Raw genomic sequence first — 21,029 nt, forward strand, 5'->3', positions numbered from 1 at the left:
TGCAGTAGTCCCAGCTCACTTCATCTCAAACTTACTCTCCGTCTCCAACCAAGTCCCAAAGTCCTTCAGTCCAGGATGAATCTTCCTCACTTCCTCAATATCCGCCGCATACCCTTCATCATAGAACCACTTGAACATGTAACCAAACTCCTTAACCATACCCATAATACCCGCACCCACAAAGCTAAACGTAGTAGGAATATCCCGACCAGTCTTCTCCTTGAAAATACGCACAAACTGATCATACGTCAACTCATCACCAGCCAACGAGATAGCCCTCCCCTTGTAATCCCTCGCATTCAAAAAGACTTCCGCCGCAACCGCACCTATATCACTACAAGCCACCATCTGCAACGACTTCCCCTTCAACGACATCCTAAAGCAAGTCGCAAAGACTTTACCGATGAAGTCCGGGGTGAGATTATCGTAGAAAGCCGTCGGGCGCAAGATAGTCCAATCCATCTGGCCATTCTTGGTCTTTTCGATCAGATGTCTCTCGATGTGATACTTGAAGATCCAATGGGGCATTTTGGTCGGGTTGTCGATTGATTTTGCGCCATGGCGATCAACAGAGGTATAGACAAAGTGTTTGACGCCATTTTTGATGGCTTCGTCGATTAGGGCTTTGCCTTGGACGTCTTCGGCGGATTTGTTTCCGACGGAGGCCTATCATCAGATCGTCGTCATCAGTACACATAGCATACTTTGAACGGATTATATTGTTAGACGCAAAACAAGACTTCATACCTGAACACTGAAGACACCCCAAATCGGCCCCGCTATCTGGGGTGCCTTCTTGAATATCTCGCCAGGATTATCCAAGTCACCTTGTAGAAGAGTAATGTTTTTGGAGAGCTTGATGAGTTTCTGTGCAGAGGCTGATTGTGTGTTGCGGGTGAGAGCGAGGATCTTGAAGGGTGCGTTCTTCTTGACGAGATTCTGGACCACAGCACCGCCTTGTTTACCTGTGGCGCCGGTGACGAGGATTGTGGCCATTGTATGAAATTTGAAAGAGGGATGGAAAATCAGATATTGAGGAGTATACTGTAAAATGCGATGGTTGTAGCAACGATTTTTGGGGAGGATAGTGCGGAGGTCAGCTCCTATTTATACAATCTTCTCTACTCCTGGTATTTGGTCAGATATTATCATGTAGTTCAGCTGATGCGAAACAATCACGGAGAAGGTCGGAATTTGGAAGCGTAGCCGAGAGCATCCTATTCGAACTAACACAGCAAAATGAGGCGCTACGTACTCCGTAGAGCATGTAGATAGCGTCTCGGGATTGAGATCAAGGCCGAAGCCGGGCAGCCGGGCTCATGATAAGCAGCCTAAACTACATCCAGCATGTCTTGGACCCACAAGGATAGAAGGCCAAAGTTTATTTGGAGCTTCCAAGCCTTCCAGCCTTCCATAGTGGATCCCTAGCTTGGGGTCCAAGCCAGGATAAAGTGTACAAGTTGGGATGTCGGGTAAGATAGCTCTGTGAGTCCGTTCTGAAAGAAGTACAGTGCCAGTCCAAAATGTATTCCAGGGATGTAATGAATTCTGATCTAACCAATAGTCATATCGCGAACGTTGTCCCTGTACATTTCCATCACCAAGGTATCCGATCCGGGGTCAAATGCACTGCTGGTACTTGTTCCTGGCTGCTGAGAGGCCCAGATCGACGAATATGGGTAGAATCAGCTAGAAAAGACACGAGTGACTTCTGGGGACTACCCGTCGATATATCATTGGCACTCTTAGCAGTGACGCGTTCCATAAGACGAGAAAGTGGCTTCCAAAGGACCCATCCCTGCGGCGGCCCATCTTGCTGCCAACGCTGAAACATTAAATTTGCAATCGTCCAAGCACGATCAGTCGCCTGTGATGGTAGCCGTACATATATCTCAGAAAGGACAAAGGCAAACGCATGCCATTGCCGATACATCTCAAACATCCAGGACCAGTGGGCAGTCTCATCGCTACTTTCGAGTAAATGAGTGAATTCAAGAACCTCAATGGCGGTTTGGAAGAGTACTTCGCGCCGTTGCTGGCACAGATCCGAGATCAAGTCGTCGGACGCGATGAGCGAAAGGTGGGCTACTAGCCATGATCGGGCTAATGCGATTCGCGTCATTGTGGCAGCGACCCATTGAATGGGGACGCTGAGAACGCAGTATTTCAGACGCTTATTTTCGATGAATGTGCTCATTTCGGTGAGTGCGTGTGTTGTATCTTCGACCGACAGTCGCGTGAGTCCAAGTCCTGGCATGGTGCCTTTGAGGATCAGGCGATATCGGACGTTGATCTCACATCTGATCAGACAGAATGTCATTTCAGTAAATCTTCTCTCTCTTGAAAAGGAACAGTTGCTTCAGGTGATAGATCATCGTCGTTGACGTTAAGTGGAAACTCGGTGTCATATGTTCCCTCATAGATCTGAGGGCTCATTGCTTGGTGTTCGGAAGTTTGCGAATCAAGCAAGTAAATGTACCACCGCAGACGCCGATGCATTTCCGTTTCAAATGGACCAAGACCAAGTTTTAAGATGTATTCTATCCCTAGCTTGACGCAGCCAGTGCACGGTTGAGTCTTGCTGCAGCGAGTTTTTCGTTGATTGCATTTCTGACAACTGCGAGTTTGTATTGTGCTCTCGGTATTGACCGAGATACTTGGCCCCGATATGCTTGTCATCAAGAGACTTGAAATCAGGTTCGGGGTCAAAATAGCGATGGTTGTTGGTTAGTTAAGGTTGGAGGGTGGCGGATTCGGGCTTAATATAGCGCCCGAGATGATTCAGCGGAAGTCAATCCACCATCTACTTTAAGGATTGTTCTATACACTTTACTAAGCTCCAATATGAAGCTAAATTACAAAAGAATGGGAATCTTGACGTATATAAGTCAATGGTGATGCCTCTATCCCTAGGAAATTTTCCGATACACTTCCACTCATCATTCTATATCGACGTATCAACTACCAAAGATGACCACCGTTGGCATTACTGGTATCACTGGCTAGTTTGCGAGAAAGCTCGCATCCCATATCTTGAAACGCTCGGATGTCGCTATCCCCGGCTACTGTCACGACCCGAGCAAGGTTTCAGAAACCATCGCCTCCTCGCCTAAAGTGACACTCATCAAAGGTGACGCATTTGACCATGATTCTATGAGCAACTTTGTCAACTCCTGCGACGTGGTCTTATGCTGCTATCTTGGCGACGACAAGCTTATGGTTGACGGCCAAAAGGCCTTGATTGGTGTGTGCGAGGAATGTAATGTTCCCCGCTATGTCGCTAGCGATTGGGCATTGGACTATACCAAGCTGAAGCTCGGCTAGCTGTTTCCCAAGGACCTCCGATTCATGTCAAGGCCTACCTGGAAACAGGGAAAGTTCAAGGCCCGCATACCCACATTGGAGGATTCATGGAGCCAATCTTCAGTTCATTCTTCAACATTTTTGACCCGAGCACTAATACCTTCCGGCATAGGGGTAATGGCGACGAGGTGATGGAGGGAACCACCTATGATAATGCTGCTGAATTTACTGCTGCCGTGGCTTTGGAATCCAAGGCAACTTGAATTGTCCGATATAAGGCTTGCCCATTGACGTTGACTTGCTTGAAGTTTCGCTGACTTTTGATGATAGTTCTTGGTGGGCGTGCAACAATTCGTGAGATCGCTCAGTCCTTTGAAAAGGTGTTAGGAGTCAAGCCTACTCTTGAGAGCCTCTCCCTGGGTGATCTATATAAGACGATGCATGGACTTCGCCAGAAGAACCTGGCTGACGTCTTTAGTTACATGTTAATGTGAGTACTCCACTTTTCCCATATAAGGATCCGACATGAAACTAATCATATTGCTTCACAGGTTCTTCTACTACTGCCGGATCAATGGCCAGACCTTTGTTGGAACAGAGCTCAATAACTCCCAGTACCCTGATGTCAAGCCGGTAGGTTGGGAGAATTTATGTATTAGGGGCCTCTAGAGCAGCTCCCAACCGCATTCTTTGCTCTGAATGCCTGGATTAGTCAATGTCTTGTAATAGGAAGAGGTTTCAAAGAACAGTTTGGAAAGGAAATGAAGCTTTTCACAAAGTCATCTGCAAAATCCTCTGGCAAATTAGGAGCAGATTGACGACATCAATTGATTTAGTTTACTATGATCACCTCCAGCTCTCTTGAAATCGACAACTTGTACACTGGGTCTATTTAATAACTCTAAAAGTGGGTGCGCATGGCTGACAGCACACATTCCTTGGACTGCTTGCCTGGCGGCTACACTCAATTTATTGATCTCGTTATTCAAAGTCTGGGAACAATTAAAAGGTTCTTGTAGTTCCTTTGTCAAATTTAACTAGATAAATCTTGACGTGCTCTGTCCTTAGTATAGTTATGAGTGGCGCATGAAATAGCCGCCGTAGCCCAGAGGTGTGGCGCAGATGTGATGTGGCGCAAACTCAACCTCCAAACTTGCCAAACCTGCCTTGACCTTCCCGCAACTCCCATCTCTTCTCCCTTTCCTGCTCTGTTCTCCCCTCTAGTCCAACTCCAGCCCCCCTCATCCCTGATCCCTGGAGTTGATCCTGGGAAAATTCTTTGCCTACTTCGAATTGCTTTTTCTTGGATCTTTTACTACTTTCAGTCTTCGCTTTTACGATCCCTGGACGAAAACTCAGTGCCTATTTCTCACGAGACCGCCCCTCCACCCCCCAGCTGGCCCCTCCTCCCTGTTTACGCCAGCTGTGCCCACCATGGATAACAACATGGAAATTGATACCGCGCGGTCACCCGAGCCACACAACCTCTCGCCCACAAGTGACCCCGGCTCCATACCGACTTTGGATGGCTGGATCGAGAGTTTGATGACGTGCAAGCAACTAGCGGAGGAGGATGTTCGGCGGCTGTGCGATCGGGTGGGTTTCTTCGCTGAACGCAGCGCATAGCTTCAAGAATTGACGAATTTTCTGCATTTCAGGCACGAGAGGTATTGCAGGAGGAGTCGAACGTCCAGCCAGTGGTATGTTTATTGTGATCGCCTCCTCCGGTCGGGGGATTCGCCAGCCCACCTAGGAGCGCCGCTGACGACTCCACCACAGAAATGCCCAGTCACGGTCTGCGGTGATATACACGGTCAATTCCACGACCTAATGGAACTCTTCCGTATCGGTGGTCCCAATCCGGATACAAACTATCTCTTCATGGGTAAGTCGGTGTAGCTTTCCTGTCGGTCGGTCGGGGGAGCTAGTGGGGCCAAGTTTCCGTGCTGTTAGCTGGACGCCCACCCAAAACAACAGAATATCACTCTGACTAGAATTTTTCGCATTGCTGCAGGTGATTATGTCGATCGAGGCTACTATTCCGTCGAGACTGTGACCCTTCTGGTCTGCCTGAAGATTCGTTACCCCCAGCGTATTACCATCCTCCGTGGCAACCACGAGTCCCGTCAGATCACCCAGGTCTACGGTTTCTACGACGAGTGCCTTCGCAAATACGGCAACGCCAACGTGTGGAAATACTTCACCGATCTCTTCGACTACCTTCCCCTCACTGCTCTCATTGAAAACCAGATCTTCTGTCTGCACGGTGGGCTGAGCCCGTCTATCGACACCCTCGACAACATCCGATCTTTGGATCGTATCCAAGAAGTCCCGCATGAGGGTCCCATGTGCGATTTGCTCTGGAGTGATCCTGATGATCGTTGTGGTTGGGGAATCTCCCCCCGCGGTGCGGGGTACACATTCGGACAGGACATTTCGGAAGCCTTCAACCACAACAACGGCTTGACTCTGGTTGCACGAGCTCACCAACTGGTGATGGAGGGATATAACTGGTCGCAGGATCGAAACGTGGTGACAATTTTCTCAGGTATGTCTCGGCGTTGGGGGTCAGCGGAGGTGGAAGCTTTGTTGAGCTTCTTGTTGGGATCAGATGGCTAACCCACTATCTACTACAGCCCCCAACTATTGTTACCGCTGCGGCAACCAGGCCGCGATTATGGAGATCGATGAGCATCTGAAGTACACATTGTGAGTTATCTCTCGTTACCCTTTCTCGTCCTGCGTCCGTTTCGATCTCGTCTGGGACTGACCCTTGCTGACTTGCGCCTCTTTTAGTCTACAATTTGACCCTTGCCCCCGGGCGGGAGAACCCATGGTATCGAGGCGTACACCCGACTATTTCCTGTGATAGATTTCATTGTTGTCCTTCTGAAGGCTACTGGGTTAGCGGAGGGAGGAAAATGCATCCGAACAAGGCTTTCGCTGCCGAATTAATTTTGTATGGTGTTGTGCCTGGACGTTTGTTGATACCAATTATGAAAATAAAAGACCCTTTTGCGAGATCTGAATCACTATTTATCCTGTGTTTGGGTTTGAGGGTTATGTATGGGCCTAGAACAGCTCTGTAATTGGGAGATGTCCAAGACGTCAACGACCTTCAGAGCCGAGACATCTAAACGAGCCTCCAGCCGTCAAGGCGGATGGACTGGTCCACCATGTTATATGTCTGGTATGTCTATAGCAGTATTGTGTCATTAGATTGACCTCCTTGTCTCTAATTACAGTGTCGCGTGAGCAACTGCGAAACATTTGGCACCCTATCATCCCATCTACGACTAATATTCCCACGAACATGTCAAGATGAGAATCGAAATCATGAGTAAATCAAAAGGCAGTGGTCATTATCATTCAATTACTTTACAAATGCAGTCTATCCGCCAATGGTATCTCTAATATATGCATCACCTTCCCATCCCCAGTCCTTGTAGTAGCAACGCTAGCTGCTGCTACTTTCAATATCTCGCTCCGTGTCATTTTTCTGAACCTGCTGCACCGAAACATCCTTTTCAGAATCATCATTCCCACGGTAATGCCGCACCTTGGAGCTACCATTCGGGACATGGAACCGCTTGTCGACACGAGAGAACAAGAAAAGGATCACAACCGACAAGTCGAGTCCGAAATTAAAGACGTAGAAGCAGGCTTTGTGCATGTACGCTGGCGGGTCGTAAATAGGATGAGGTCTCATCCAAGAAGTTCCAGCACGGAACGAAGCACCGAGACACAACAAGGTCCCAGCAACGAGGATGATAAGACCTTTGGTCCGCCATGATCCAGAACCGAATTGGGCAACCTTTTTCTCATCCGCGAGGAGCAGCACCAGCGAGACAATAGGCAGCGGTAGGAACGAGACGATGGCGAAGTATGTCGAACCGTAGAGTTGGATATCACGATCGATGCGATGCGTATTCGCATTAAGCGTATACATACTCTGAACAACGACCGTAATAACCATGATAATGGTAAGGGCCACCAAAACATAAAGAACCTTAAACGCCCAAGAGACAGGCCGCGACCAGCCAATAGCCGGGAACGCAGCACGTAGCATGCGTTGGGCATATAGCAAATTCAAGATGAACAGGAGTAAAACTCCAGCAGCAACGAAGATCTGCGCAGCAATTGCAACTGAAATATTTTTCGGATAACAGGCCCAGGCTATACGGGTCACATTCGCGACAACACGCGACATGCAAAAGCCGAATGTGACGGCGGAAGGGATGAATTTGTGGCCTCGGGCGAGATTACGACGGAAGATAACCATATGGCTAATACCGAAGCCGAGGAATGCAGCGAGGAAGACGGAGCAGATGGGCACGTCGACACTCTTCGTTGGACGACCGCCCAGTTGGGCTATGACGGAGGCGTAGGGGCCTCCCATTGTGATGGCGATAGGAGAGTTTCGATCGGAGGATTGAGATTCAGACTTGTGGCGCGTTCGAGCGTGTAGGGGGTCTTATGAGGAGTATAAGACCGAAAGAGAGGATATAGCTGTATAAGCTTTTGATGGGAATGTACCCGGCTAGGCGTGGTATTCGAAATGTTCTGGAAAAGAAATCATGATGGAAAGCTTATGAGGTCGTCTACAGGGCTATATACCAGGCCGGCCGGCTGCAGATAGCGTGGCATTTCCGACTACAAGGGTCCGTGAATGGACCCCACGGAGGCCGAAGAGGGCGAGACACGGTGCTAGCGATCAGGTTCCGAGCTGATTGATCGGTGGGATGAGCTTTGACTGGTTTCAAAACTTTTCCATGGGACTGGTCTCGAGCTCGCGTGTTTAGAAGAAAAGAATTAAAGTACCCCATATCTGGGAAAGGGGGTATCCACTTGTCTAACCATATTTCACTAGTAACTAATAACTGGTAGAAGACAATAGCATCTCGATCTGCCTATTTACTATTCCTATGTCTATCTCAAGAGACCAACTTTCAATCTACACTCTCTGTCTGTCTGGTCTTGCAATTCCACATACATCATACTACATCTACGCAGCAAAAATAATTTCTAATACGGCCACGGGTCATCCAATCCTGATTATACGGGTTATCGGAGTATCTATTTTAATATAATTCTCCGGTTAAATCCAATCAAAGCTCGCACATTGTACTTGCAAGTCGGCGGCAGCGGTGGTTCGCGCGCCGGTGAAAACGGAGACCGAAACGCCGACTGGCCGAGTGGATCCGATCAGGGATAAATTTGCATTGGAGGATCAAATCAGCTTGGATTCTGGAGTAACGAATACGAATGAGTTGGATTTAAAATCGTCGACAAAGAAAAACAGATACATAGCTTGCCCGATTTTTGCTTTTCTTTCTACCTTGACATAATCTCCATTCGGGCTTTTTTTGGTCCGTCTGCGTCATCGCTGTCATACGATCGATAGAGATGATTCCTGAGAGTACATACGATGGAGTTCACAACCTCTACATGTGCAAACAAAAACACTTTATGCAGATAAAAACAGGCTAATCGCTGACAACTAGGCGGTATAGGCCACAAAACTTCATCTGCCTCCCATTTCGTTTATCATACAGATCAGTTCTTCGCCTTCTTCGCCAGAATCTCCTCCACCTCCTTTGCATGCTTGGAGAAGTTATCCACGAGACTATCCCACATCTTGGGCTCATGCTCATGCTTCTTATCACTGTTCCAGGCATAATCCGTAATAGTGAATGGCCGGCTAGACTCGAACATGATCGCGATCGAGGCCTCGGAGATTTTCATCACAGGTGGCTCCTCATCACTCGCCGCCTTGAATTCTTCATAAGCCACACCGTGGGGCACCACTAAGAAGAGGGACAAAGTCAATATGATGATCGACATATAAAAAGCCTCGTAGGAGCAGGGATGTGACATACTTCCGCATTCAAAGGACACACTGCCTGGCTTGAAGGCGTCGGAGCGACCGCCATAATCGCCGTAGATAAGGCCCATTAGTTCGGAAGCAACATTCCGGTGGTAGTATGGGGGACGGTAGGTGTCTGCGTTGATACGTTAGTATGTCAATCGATTTAGCCGTTGGGTATGGGGATCATACGAGATGCGACATCCCATCGCGGGGAGAAGGTCAGCAAGTCGGCCAATGGCGAGGTCAAGTCGCGCGACTTGGCTGTAAGAACACAGAAAATGGACGGGTCGATGTGATCAACGGAGATGGAGCCCACATTGACAAATTTGGTGAGGTCATATTTATAGGGGATCTAAGGCAAGATTAGCAACCATTCAGTAGTCTCGTTCAAAAAACCAGCACATACGTAGTTTCCATGCCAAGCGACAACATCAAAAGGACTGTGGTTCTGCGTGCTCTTGAAAAACTTGCCGCCAAGCTTATACACAACCTCCCAGGGCTCCTGGGCAATCTCATATTGAGCAACGGGGTGCAAGAAGTCCCGTGCATTAGCCAAGCCATTAGCGCCCAGGGGTCCAAGCTCCGGCAGTTCGAAGCATGTACCCCAGACTTCAAGGATATAACCACGCGAGGGGCCGTCGGGGAGTTCCACACGGAAGCGCAGGCCACGTTGGATGACGACGATCTCGCCGGGTTGGACAAACAGGGGTCCAAACTCAGTCTGAATATTGAGTGCACCCTGCTGTGGAACAATGAGGAACTCTCCATCCGAGTTGACAAAGGCCTTCTTCTTCATGCTGGTGTTAGCGACATAGACGTGAGTGGCTAGACCCTCGCGCAGTGTTGGGTCACCCGAGCCTGCGACAGTCTTCAGTCCGGAGACAAAGTCCACTTCCTCGTTCTCGGGAATGTCGAAGGGATGCCATGCGAGCTGAGTGGGGGAGACGTGAATGCGAGGGTTCAAAGGCAAGAAGTTGGACTCGGTGTCTTTGTTATCTGGGAGCTCGGTCTTGAGAGATGTTAGCATTTGTTGGTATATCAAGATATTCGCAGTAATGGTAAGGACCAGTGCATACAAAGCCCTGATGAGCGACTGCGGGACGGGCACGGTACAGCCACGCCTTCTTGTTCGCATGTCTCGGGGCCACAAACGCTGTAGCAGTGATCTGTTCGGCGTAGAGTCCAAAACGAACATTGCGGGGACTGTTCTGACCGCGTGGAATAGTTCCAGGAACTGCCTCTGATTCGAAACTATAAGAGATCAGCAAGTTGAATCGCTGAATGTATGAGTTGATACATACGAGTTGCCAAACCCGGCTTGGTACTGGAAGACATTAGCGGATGAATACAATTTCAAGTAGCATGATGTAGTGACTTACCTCATAAGGGTCATTACGTCTTGTAGCAAAGGAAGGGATTGTCCCATTCTTTTGCGTCTCTGCCCAGTGGAGAATCTTCTGATACTCCTTGGGATCGGCGAGGTCACTTGTGGAAGGCATGATGGATAGGTATAGTTCAGCTGAACAATTGAATCCAACCCAAATGGCAGTTTCGTCAAAATGTCCGATGTATTCACAACTCGAATCATATCTGGGGGTACACTCCCCTCCTTATACTTCAAGTTGTGGGGTCATACCCCTTGATCCCCCGGAGAACAAGAGACCCGAAAACAGGCGCTCAGTGCTTCTGAGCGCCTATTTGCGCGATCCACCCGGATATAGGACCAGAGCATCGTCATCGCCGCGGCGTTACCAGCATCAGCTGAGCGCAAAATGGAACCGTGAATGGGCAAATTTGAGCGGGTAGTCTGCCTCGGGTCCGCGCACCACGCTCAATGCTCATACAATCGCATACAAATCGGCATCTCGAAAGCACGACGCTCTGCCGACCTCCCCGGGGTGTGGATCGCGATTCGCCCACGGGCGCAGTGGGGACAATCCGGCGGCTTCGACAATTCGAGGGACCGGGTTGGAGACCCCACATGAGTCAGGCCTGAGTAACCGGTGGAGGAGCTGAATTCTGGAACTATGCATACGTGGGGTACGGGCAACGGGAAAGAGAACAACGAGTGTTCTGTTGTTCCTGTGATGGTGGTGGTGTTTCCTGATTGTGTGTGCGATCCACTGCTTCGCAACGCCCGGAAGTTGGGCGGCGTCAGTGGGGGACTCCTTTCTAAGAGGCCATAACCAGGAAGAGGCGGTGCGGGAATGAAAAGTGTCGCCAACTGCCGAGAATCCCAATATCGTTGATGGGTTATCTCGATGTGGATTTCGTCGAATATTCAGCTGGGCAAAAGAGGTGGTTTGTGGATGGAAATAGGAAACAATTGGGTAACACTGATTTAACCGGGGATGTTTGTCTAGCTAAAGAACACCAATTTATCTATGTGCTGTTTATTCCAAATGCTATGTAGGTACCTCAAAGTATAGAAACTGCATAATCTATTCTAGTTGAGCAGGCTAATACGCCCAGCAGTCAAAGAAGCAATAATGGGCATGTAGGTGCCAATGCCGACCTCTTGCAGCACCTTGCAGTGCTCAACTCGTCGTCGTGCAGCAAACTGCATCGCGTCGATCTCCTTGCATTCGCCAAAAGGTCCATACGCAAAGCGAGACTCCTCAGACCAAGGGCTTTCACCGGAGACAAATTGGATCCAGCGATTGCGCATTTCCTTTCCAACTGCCTGTGCAGCAGGATTGAAGGACAGGTCGACGCCATCAAAAAGGAATAGCAGATCAACCGCATGATGGGATCGACTCGATGGCTGCCAGGGATTGGTCTGGTCAACAACATACTTGTAGACATTCTTGTTGGCCACCTCGAGCTTATTGGCAACGAGTTCGACGGGCAGCGTGTAGCGCGCATCGTTGACAAGATCCAGAGCACCAAGCTTTGCAGCCGTAGGACGATCGCCCACGACTTGGTATAGTTTGCGAAGCTTGGTACCCCACTGCTTGTCACTGTCGAAAGCCGCGGCAATAGTCTCGCCATCAAAAAGCTCAACGCCATTTCGCCAGATCACGGACTATACAACGGTTAGACGAGATTGAGACATATCTCGGTTCAATGACCTGGAACGTACCTCATATTCTGTATCTCCGATCATAAGCTCGTCCACTTGCTCCTCTTTAGTTTCCCAATTCTCTAGCTCGAGTTCTTCCTGAATCCACATTGTATTGACATTACAGTCTTTCAATGCCTGAATCAGGACTGGGACAGATGATTCCCGAAGTGAAGCCTGGCCCAGTTCTTGAACCTTTGCTTCAAGGGCCTTGATCAAACCGTTACCTCGCTCCACGGGTAGTGGCGAGGACAGGTACAAAGTGCCCGATGCAAGAATTGCCCGCTTTACAGGCGGTCCAGTAATCAGGTGCGCATGAGTATAAATTGCACCCGCGCTCTCACCAGAGAGGGTAATATTCTCCTATGCTGAATTAGCATTTGTCATTGTCATAAAAAATGTCAAGTCACTTACAGGGTCACCACCAAAAGATGCGATATTCTTGCGCACCCAGTCAATACCAAGCTGCTGGTCCTTGAGAGCCAAGTTCTTCTCTTTACCGTCCCCGAAGCTGAAAATGTTGAGGCGATAGTTGATTGATACAAAGATAATCGGCTTTCCCGCTTTAATGGAGTCCGCAACAAGCTTTGTCGGATCTATTCGTTGTTCAGTCGATTAACTTTTGTGCAATCAATATTGACTTCGAGACATACCACAGATCTTGGATTGAGCCGAGCAGAAGGTGACAACCTGAGAGCCACCATGAATCCAAACAAGCACTGGGAGGGGCCCAGTAACCGAGGACACTGGAGGGCAAGTAATCTCAAGATTCAAGCATTCAAATTCATCCTCTGCCTCCGGGGCAATGGCAAAGTCCTCGGGAATGCGTAGTAGATGACGGACATCTATGTCGACTTGAGGACATCTCGGCCTGTATCACATTGTTAGAGATCTATAATCTTGAATTTCCAAAGACCAAAACTAACCCGTATTTCGTAGCGTCCACGGTGGCGCCAGCAAAACTATCTACGGCAAGCGCCCTCTCAAATCGCGCCGGCACGCTGGCATATTTGATGCCTAAGAATTTGTGGACGGGAATACCTCCGTCATCGCTTTGACAGCCCTTGAAAGTGGCATTCAAGATCTTGTGCTGAACCTCCGGGGCGGACATGATGGTGTGTAGTAGTAGTAAAGACAAAGCCACAAGTATGAAGTGAGCAAGTATCTCCTACGTGAGCATACAAAATGTGGTCCAGGGGCAGTCACGGCTGATACCACCGTTGTCAATTCCCGAGATGCCCACCTGGCGTCAGAGTCGGCGTGAATTCCGTCCATACTTTTCCAGTTTGAGTTGTCGTGGGGCTGATCGTGGGGAATCCACCTCGTGGGGTACAGTATGTAGCTTTGGTTAACGCACAGTAGTTACCCCACTCTCCTAATCCTCGGAAAGCCTAACAGAAAGTCAGGTATCTTGCTGTACTTCGGCTGGAACGGAAGAGAAGAGGGCCCAGGCTCTTGGTAATTGATTGCTAAGGAGCATAGGAGATGGTGCAATTCAGCGAGAAAGAATTTATTCCGTCAGCTGGTTATTTGTAGTCTTCCTTCCTGTCTACCTCAACTCTTAATTTCTCACAACTTCATAATCAGGCATCAAGGCAGAAATTTCTCCCCGGCGTGGGGTTCTCCCTGATCTTCGCCAATAAGAATGTCCAAAATTATGGTTCTTGCATAAGAGCAGAGGTCTATTTTGTCATTAATGTACAATGTGTGAGAAGAGAAACATGTTGTTATGTACAAAAAAGAGGAGATGCCTGGTATGTGAACGCCTGCTCGGAAAATGGAAACAACGAACTTGGCAATTCACCACCTACTCTGGTGTCGGTTGATCGGACTCATTTGGAGGAGATGGCTTCTTACCAATCAAGCCTCCAATGAATAGCAAAATTGGGATAGCAGAAACACCAGTCATGATGGCCATAGCCCATCCCATAGTGCCCCAACCAGCATCCTCACGGATAAAGCCAGCGAAGAACGGACCGATCAGACTGCCCGCAGCAAAGCCCATGTTAGACAGACCGAATGCAAGCGCCATAGCACCTCCGCGGCCAAAAATATCGGGGAACTCGTTTTCCTTTTCCTTAACGGCATGGAACACCTCTGTGACAAGAGGCGGCATCGCAACGGCCAGACATAGACCGAGCATGGCTAACAAAACACAAAGGACGACTTTATGATGCATCGTGTTGTCAGTCACCAGGCGCAGTAGAACAGCAACAGGAACAGCACCGATGAATGCTCCAGTTGCAAGATATCGCGGAGACTTTGGGTATTTGTCGATGATATACCCGGTTATTGGGTCGCTGAGATGAGGTATCATCATCGGAATAAAGATTAACCCTTGGCCAGTCTGCTCCCAGCCAAAAGTTTCCTGCACAAACAGTGGAAGGACACTATCGAAGGAGGTTAGAACCAAGGATACAATGAAGTACCCCCAGAGCGAGACGATCAGACGGGGAGAGCTCAAAAGAGTGATAGCCTGTCCAACAGGGTTTCGAGTTCGGGTTGACTTCTTTTCAGACATCTCAGATGGCGGCCCATTCTCAATCGCAGAAGAATCAGATGCATCCTGTGCTGGTGTCATCTTGTTATCGTTCTGCTCTAATGATGATGCCATTGTCTCCGTCTCCGGCATGAGCCAGCGAGCAGCATGCTTCTTCTCGATCAACACTAGCCGAAGGAGAATATCGATACCAATTAAACCAAAGGCAAGACCAAAGACAGAATAATATCCACCGTGTTGGTAGAGGACACCACCAAGAAGGGGACCGGCTAGTGTCCCAATGCTTAGAGACATGGACACATATCCAATAGCCTGGCCCAACCCTTCTTTTCCAACAGTGTCTACCAGCAATGCAATGCCGACAGTCCAGACAACGGCTGCCGCGGCACCTTGAAACAGGCGCCCAGCAATCCAAAGACCGATGTTGGTTCCGATACATAGTAGCGCAGTCGCGGCAGCGAGAAGAACAAGGCCAACGAGGAATGGCCATCTTCGAGATCCGGCTCTATCAGCGAGGTAACCGATGATAGCTAGCAGGGGGGTTAGCATATAGGTACTCTGAAGTGAAAGGAGGACATACGAGAAAAGGCAAGCAGTGCAGCAGAGTACAAAGCTAGCAAGACTGATGTCCATGTTTGAACTACCAAGAGAGAACATAGTCAGTACGAAAGATTCGAAATGAGAGAAGTGAAACAGCATACTCTTATCTGCCGGAAAGCCAACTCTGTGCTCCAAGGCCGTAGGTGTGACAGGTACAATCTAGATCGAGTGTCAGTCGTGCAATTCTTATACCGAATCAACCTTATGGGGACATCGACGTACCAGTCCATACATAAAGATATCCTATATTGATCAGCCATCTAAATGCTCCCAGCCCAATATTGAAGCATCACTTACCGTGCATGCGGCAAAAGAGACCGTAAATAGGATGAACCATCTTGCCGATCTTAGCTCCAAGAGCCTCGGCCGTTTAGATTCACGTCCACCGAGGAGGAAGCCCAGGATCTTATTATCCCATGACCCCATAGTAGCAACAAAAAATCTGTAAGGAGAAAGCGGGTCCCAAACGACGTCACATGGACCAAACCAAGTTTGAAGAGTCGATCAACTCTGCAATAGTAATTACCGACTAGGCAAATAGTGAGAAGCTGATAGTGATAGCAAGATGACAATGAAGGTAGCTTGATTCACTTTATAATTGACCCATGATGGCTGTGAAGAGAAAAATCATGCTGGTTTTTGACGGAAGCAGATCACACCCCGATGTGCCCCCAACGATCGGAACCCGCGGGCTCCGAAGAAACGCGGGCGCCTTTTCGGGCGAATTTCCTGATTCTACGCGGTCTTATCAGATGGGTTATTTAGCGAATTCTATTGAGTCTTTCATTCATCCAAAAAAGAGTCATAGCTGTGCCAAGTCAGAACTGAGTGGCTGGTATTTGTTTGTAAAAAAGACAGGTACCTATGCAAAGCCTGCGTAAAAGTCGCGGATGTGGCTGCATTCACCAAAACAGGATCTAAGACAGCAATAACAAACAAGCGGATCATTTTTTCCGCTTTACAACTGCGCCTTTGGTTTCCTGTTCTTCAGAAGCTCTTTAAGCTGTCTTCGCAAAATCTTCCCACTAGGACTTTTCGGAATCTGATCTATCACATGGATACCACCTCGAAGGCGCTTGTGGTTTGCGATCTTTGGGTTCAACCATGAGTGGATCCCATCTATAACAGTCTTGAGATCTCTATCCTTAGCCTGGCGGTTGAGAACGATAAATGCCAATGGCAGCTCAGTTGCTTTCTCGTCCACCCACACTCCCACAACGCCGGCATCCTCGACGTCCGGGTGGTCGATCAGCTTGCCTTCGAGCTCACTCGGAATGACTTGGAGACCCTTGTATTTGATCATCTCCTTGATGCGATCTTGAATAGTGACATAGCCTTCTCGGTCGATCGTCGCGATATCTCCGGTGCGGAACCACTTCTTCCCATCCGAGTCGGTATGGAATGAACCATTTGTCGCTTCTTCGTTGTTATAGTACCCGCGAGTAACATTGGGGCCACGACACCAGATCTCGGCAGGCTGTGTGGTTCCATCAGGGTTGACCGCAGCATCCTCCATGGTATCCGGATCAACGAAGCGGAACTCCATGTTATTGGTGATACAACCAACGCCCGATTGACGCTTATCCATACGGTCATTTGGAACAGCCGTGGCCATGGGCGAGGTCTCGGTCAGACCCCAAGACTGCGTACAAAAGACCTCAGTGCCCCAGACTGTTTTGAACTTTGCCTCTACGGCAGATGATAGCTCATTGGTGAGAGGGGCAGCAGCAGAAAAAATAATCTTCACGCTGCTAAGGTCATACTTCTCAACACGCTCGTCTTTGACAATCATGAGCGCGATTGGGGGAACCAGGGAAAGCTCATCGGGTCGGTACTTCTGGATACAGCTCAGGTATGTGTCCAAGTCGAATTTGGGCATCATGACCACGGATGTTCCCCAGATCAAGCATTGACACATGTACAAATTGAGGCCATAGATGTGGCTGAATGGCAGGAATGCGATGGCATTCTTACGCTGGACCCGTTGCGAGGGAGAGCCCGTCTCGAGCATATGGGCACGCCATTGTTGGAGGTTGGATGTGAGGTTCTGATGCGTGGTGATGACACCCTTGGAGGGGCCAGAAGTACCAGAGGAGAAGCAGATAAAGGCGATCTTCTTTGAGGCTTCCGAGGACGGAATCGTCACCAGAGGAGCGGGGGCAAATGTATTCGCGATGTACTCGCATGTAGGCTGACCATTGACTGGCGACGAGCCATCTAGAAGGATGATCTTCTCAATAGAAGTGGCCTTCGCGGCTCTTTGCGCTGTGTCAAGCAAAGAGGAATGGACAATGATGAACCGGGCTCGGCTAGTCTTAAGCTGAGCATTGAGTTCCAAGGCCGTCAATGCAGCACTGGTCGGGGCCACGATAGCACCCGCACCGACAATCGAATGGCATGCGATAGGATACTCGATAGAGTTGGGGCTGAATAAAGCCACCACATCTTCGGACTGGAGACCAAATGCCTGCTTCAGTCCGTTTGCCAAGGACTTTATGCGTTGGATAACATCGCCATAGGTGTATTGCTTTCCCGAGATAGCGTCAATATATAGGGGTCGGTCCAATGGTATGTTCAAAGGATTGGAAAACAAGTAAGAGAGTAGATCTACAGATTCGATCTGTAGGTCCGGGAATGGCGACCGATAGATTTTTGCAGGCATTGCAAGCGAAATAAAGACTCACTTATCGATTTGTTGATTTAAATCCAATTCTGCCACATTACAAACAACAGGCAAGGCCTTTGTTTAAGTATAGCGCTCTAGAACTGTTGAGATATCGACTTCGAGCGTTGAATGCAGATCGTACTTCCCGCGGTATACTTTGTCGGATCAGTAATCGGGTGTTGAGTTTGCCGTCAGCGAATGCCGACCGACGAAATCCCCACAATCCACCAGGTCCAACACCTATGAGATCCCCAGATTCTGGGGAAGCTCCAGCCCCCACAGGTTTTATTGGTTTTGGTTCGCCTCGGTCTGGTTGAGAGTCCTCGGCCCTGATTGTTGGCTGTGAGGTTAGAGGCCTAGGCTGTCAGTAAATCGGCCTGCAGGCATGATCTGGCGCTTACTAGCATACGTGGAATTGTTTTTACACTTGCCAATTTGAGAAAGAGAAAGGCTATAGAAGTACTCAAGCTTTGAATTAGTCTACTCAAGACCAATTAACTGGATTGGAAATTCACGAAAACCTTGGCCAAATCGTCAAGAGATACCACAGAGGAGCACTCAAACAGGATACTTCTGCGCATAGTCTCACCACCGAACGCCTGTGACGCAACGCTTGCAATCGTACCCTTCTGACTAGGTCCATAAAGTCGTGCCGAAAACCCAGAGTCAATAGTTCCAGGAGTGACAGCCGGCCACGGGGCAATTCCATGGCAGAATTTGAAAAAGTCTTCCGCAAAGGCTTCGCCGACTTGCTTTTGTTCTGGGGTCAGAGAATCACGGAGATTCTGGAAGAAGTAGATCACATCGAGGATGTGGTTTGCATGACCTTTCCATGGTCCATCCCAGGGGTTACCCTCGTTGAAGTAGTAAACGTAGGCGTTTCCGTTCCAGCCTCGAGCAAAGCTCAAAGTTGATGAGTGGAATGAAATGTCCGTGAAGAACATGAGGATAGAAGATATGGCTTCTTCGTCAGGAGTATCTTCGGAGATCTGGTATGTGTCCAGAATACGGTGAGCGATGTCCGGGTGCGATGCAGTACTTTGGTTCAGAGCAGCAATGAATCGCTTTGCACAGTTATTCTGCATCTGCGGCGAGAGATAGTGAAATATGCTTGCCTTTATCAGTCATTCCTTGTTAGTAGAATCAACCGCAGACACGAGGGGTTAACATACGTCAACTTCAGCATCCCCGATCAACAATTCCTGGCACCAAGCCTTTCCAGGAATTACTTTGGACTCTGGATCTCCAACCTCCGAGTGCGTCGCGCCGGGGACAACGATATCGCTGTCAAGTGCCGGAACATATCGTACGGATGGAGGGAGCTTGGTGACAATCTCATGGCCGGGCATCTCCAAGAGTGCCTTGACCCGGTCTTCGGCCGAGGCATCCTCTAGGCCCAACGCTGCCATCGCCTTGCTATAATTATCTTCGTGCATTTCATATGGAAGTGCCTGTATGAGTAGCGATGACCCACTCATAATGATTGCACGCTTGAACAGTGGAGTTTGCGAGTGTAGATGGTATGTCACGGATGCTAGTACTAGTCAGTTCTCGGTTCCTGGCTGAATATTTGGATACGCACCTGCTCCGGCACTCATTCCCCCCGTCGTAATATTCTCTGGGTCGCCACCAAAGTCACGGATGTGCTTATGTACCCATTCCAAAGCAACTCGTTGATCGCGTAGACCATTATTAGAACTGTAGCCGGCATCGCGCAGCTCCTTAGATGTGAGGAAGCCGGGCACACCCAGTCGATAGCTAGAAAAGTATCAGTCTTTGTTCGCACATGAAAAAAAAAATGACAGGTATCCTTACTTGATAGCTACAATCACCATCGGTAGACCTTTCTCAATGGACAACTTCGACAGCCGAGTAATATCATATTGAGGCCAGGAGTTAGCACCAATGAACAGGCCACCGCCATGGATGAAAAACAAAACGGGGAGTTTCGACGATGGAGTAGCATCCGATGGGACTGCAATATTGAGATTGAGACAATCGATATCGGATTGGGCAAGTTCCTTCTTTGGTAATGGATGCTGCACATGGCCTAATTCGATATCACATCCGATGGGGAGCGACAATGCCGTCGGTCTGCAATCAACGTCAACGTATGTTCTACAGTGGCACACCGGGAATAATTACCCATCTTTAGTCGCATCGAGTACATCTCCATGTCTCTCTCCAACCAGTTGTGCATCCGCAAAGCGATTTTCCAAAGTCGCGTATTTGATTCCCAGGTACTGAGTGACACCATCTCCGGATTTCCCCCGGATTTGCCCAAGTTTGGTTGTGGATATAGTGGTTGGCATAGCGCTGAAGTATAGATGAGCGGATTTTCGTAATGAAAGCAAGGCAGGCAGGATAGGGATCCAAAGGGAATTCTATTGTACCCCGGAATTTTTGAAATCAAATTTCCCCCACATGAACACCGGCATTCCTCGCGCTTTATATATGTCCTCCCACCTGGAGTGGGGTGAATTGGTTGGCACACCGGGTTCCCGGGGGATTTCCGCTCGTTGCGGGCAGCAATTGCCGGGGCGAAAGGAGAGCCTGAATTAAGGTTATCGACCAGAGAGGGTTAGCCTGGGGTACATGGGTCTATACAGCGTACAGACGGGTCTTGATTTTTATGTCACATAATCAGTTATTATCAGGTGTATTGCTGGCATTGACAGAGAGGAAGCGGTCTATATCTGGGTTACAGCTGAGTGTACACACTAAAGCTGGGGGTGGTCAGAGTGTATTTTTCTTCCATTGTTTCTGACCATAATTATCCTGACCAACTATTATATCACTTTCAAGTAATCAGGCTATGCATCCTTATTGATGCTTATACACACCAGTATCCGATGGAATCTTTGGAAGATTCTACAACATCCGGCGAAGATCTTGGTTTCTTTTTATGTGTCTTTCTTCATGAATACATATATCTTTCAGCCGCATTCTTTGTCAATTAAGATTAGCAAGTTCTACTCGGTCGTAATAACTCGAGTGAATAGGCTATGGCGGTAGGATATGGCGGTACAGC

General features: G+C 48.8%; 10 protein-coding genes across 10 annotated transcripts; 2 read left to right on the forward strand and 8 right to left on the reverse strand.

Moving 5' to 3' along the window:
• Positions 1-15: 15 nt before the first annotated feature.
• On the reverse strand, positions 16-996 carry N7473_004610 (uncharacterized protein; the record flags this gene model as incomplete). Its single annotated transcript, XM_057150550.1, has 2 exons — positions 16-666; positions 748-996. The coding sequence occupies 2 exons, from the start codon at positions 994-996 to the stop codon at positions 16-18; spliced, it is 900 nt and encodes a 299-aa protein (XP_057010660.1).
• A 601-nt stretch (positions 997-1,597) lies between these two features.
• On the reverse strand, positions 1,598-2,436 carry N7473_004611 (fungal specific transcription factor domain-containing protein; the record flags this gene model as incomplete). Its single annotated transcript, XM_057150551.1, has 2 exons — positions 1,598-2,293; positions 2,353-2,436. 2 exons carry the CDS (start codon positions 2,434-2,436, stop codon positions 1,598-1,600), a joined length of 780 nt encoding a protein of 259 aa, XP_057010661.1.
• A 534-nt stretch (positions 2,437-2,970) lies between these two features.
• N7473_004612 (uncharacterized protein) lies at positions 2,971-4,199 on the forward strand (the record flags this gene model as incomplete). Its single annotated transcript, XM_057150552.1, has 6 exons — positions 2,971-2,979; positions 3,007-3,244; positions 3,325-3,477; positions 3,634-3,793; positions 3,855-3,936; positions 4,140-4,199. 6 exons carry the CDS (start codon positions 2,971-2,973, stop codon positions 4,197-4,199), a joined length of 702 nt encoding a protein of 233 aa, XP_057010662.1.
• A 538-nt stretch (positions 4,200-4,737) lies between these two features.
• Positions 4,738-6,172, forward strand: N7473_004613 (serine/threonine-protein phosphatase; the record flags this gene model as incomplete). Its single annotated transcript, XM_057150553.1, has 6 exons — positions 4,738-4,899; positions 4,962-5,003; positions 5,083-5,188; positions 5,318-5,851; positions 5,940-6,012; positions 6,100-6,172. The coding sequence occupies 6 exons, from the start codon at positions 4,738-4,740 to the stop codon at positions 6,170-6,172; spliced, it is 990 nt and encodes a 329-aa protein (XP_057010663.1).
• A 588-nt stretch (positions 6,173-6,760) lies between these two features.
• N7473_004614 (uncharacterized protein) lies at positions 6,761-7,702 on the reverse strand (the record flags this gene model as incomplete). Its single annotated transcript, XM_057150554.1, has 1 exon — positions 6,761-7,702. One exon carries the CDS (start codon positions 7,700-7,702, stop codon positions 6,761-6,763), a length of 942 nt encoding a protein of 313 aa, XP_057010664.1.
• Positions 7,703-8,859: 1,157 nt separating this feature from the next.
• N7473_004615 (putative homogentisate 1,2-dioxygenase) lies at positions 8,860-10,671 on the reverse strand (the record flags this gene model as incomplete). Its single annotated transcript, XM_057150555.1, has 7 exons — positions 8,860-9,110; positions 9,183-9,305; positions 9,362-9,524; positions 9,579-10,181; positions 10,249-10,423; positions 10,474-10,496; positions 10,552-10,671. The coding sequence occupies 7 exons, from the start codon at positions 10,669-10,671 to the stop codon at positions 8,860-8,862; spliced, it is 1,458 nt and encodes a 485-aa protein (XP_057010665.1).
• A 947-nt stretch (positions 10,672-11,618) lies between these two features.
• Positions 11,619-13,344, reverse strand: N7473_004616 (uncharacterized protein; the record flags this gene model as incomplete). Its single annotated transcript, XM_057150556.1, has 5 exons — positions 11,619-12,197; positions 12,255-12,596; positions 12,648-12,829; positions 12,887-13,104; positions 13,160-13,344. 5 exons carry the CDS (start codon positions 13,342-13,344, stop codon positions 11,619-11,621), a joined length of 1,506 nt encoding a protein of 501 aa, XP_057010666.1.
• Positions 13,345-14,040: 696 nt separating this feature from the next.
• Positions 14,041-15,759, reverse strand: N7473_004617 (MFS transporter; the record flags this gene model as incomplete). The annotated part of the gene is made up of 5 exons (XM_057150557.1): positions 14,041-15,263; positions 15,314-15,373; positions 15,435-15,492; positions 15,556-15,576; positions 15,631-15,759. The coding sequence occupies 5 exons, from the start codon at positions 15,757-15,759 to the stop codon at positions 14,041-14,043; spliced, it is 1,491 nt and encodes a 496-aa protein (XP_057010667.1).
• A 532-nt stretch (positions 15,760-16,291) lies between these two features.
• Positions 16,292-17,995, reverse strand: N7473_004618 (acyl--CoA ligase; the record flags this gene model as incomplete). The annotated part of the gene is made up of 1 exon (XM_057150558.1): positions 16,292-17,995. The coding sequence occupies one exon, from the start codon at positions 17,993-17,995 to the stop codon at positions 16,292-16,294; it is 1,704 nt and encodes a 567-aa protein (XP_057010668.1).
• A 497-nt stretch (positions 17,996-18,492) lies between these two features.
• Positions 18,493-20,310, reverse strand: N7473_004619 (uncharacterized protein; the record flags this gene model as incomplete). Its single annotated transcript, XM_057150559.1, has 5 exons — positions 18,493-19,113; positions 19,171-19,532; positions 19,581-19,756; positions 19,814-20,092; positions 20,144-20,310. 5 exons carry the CDS (start codon positions 20,308-20,310, stop codon positions 18,493-18,495), a joined length of 1,605 nt encoding a protein of 534 aa, XP_057010669.1.
• Between the last annotated feature and the right edge of the window lie 719 nt (positions 20,311-21,029).

The sequence above is a fragment of the Penicillium subrubescens genome (assembly GCF_028828155.1).
Source record: "Penicillium subrubescens strain IBT 31985 chromosome Unknown utg000003l_segment0_segment0, whole genome shotgun sequence".
NCBI classification, from domain to species: Eukaryota; Fungi; Ascomycota; class Eurotiomycetes; order Eurotiales; family Aspergillaceae; genus Penicillium; species Penicillium subrubescens.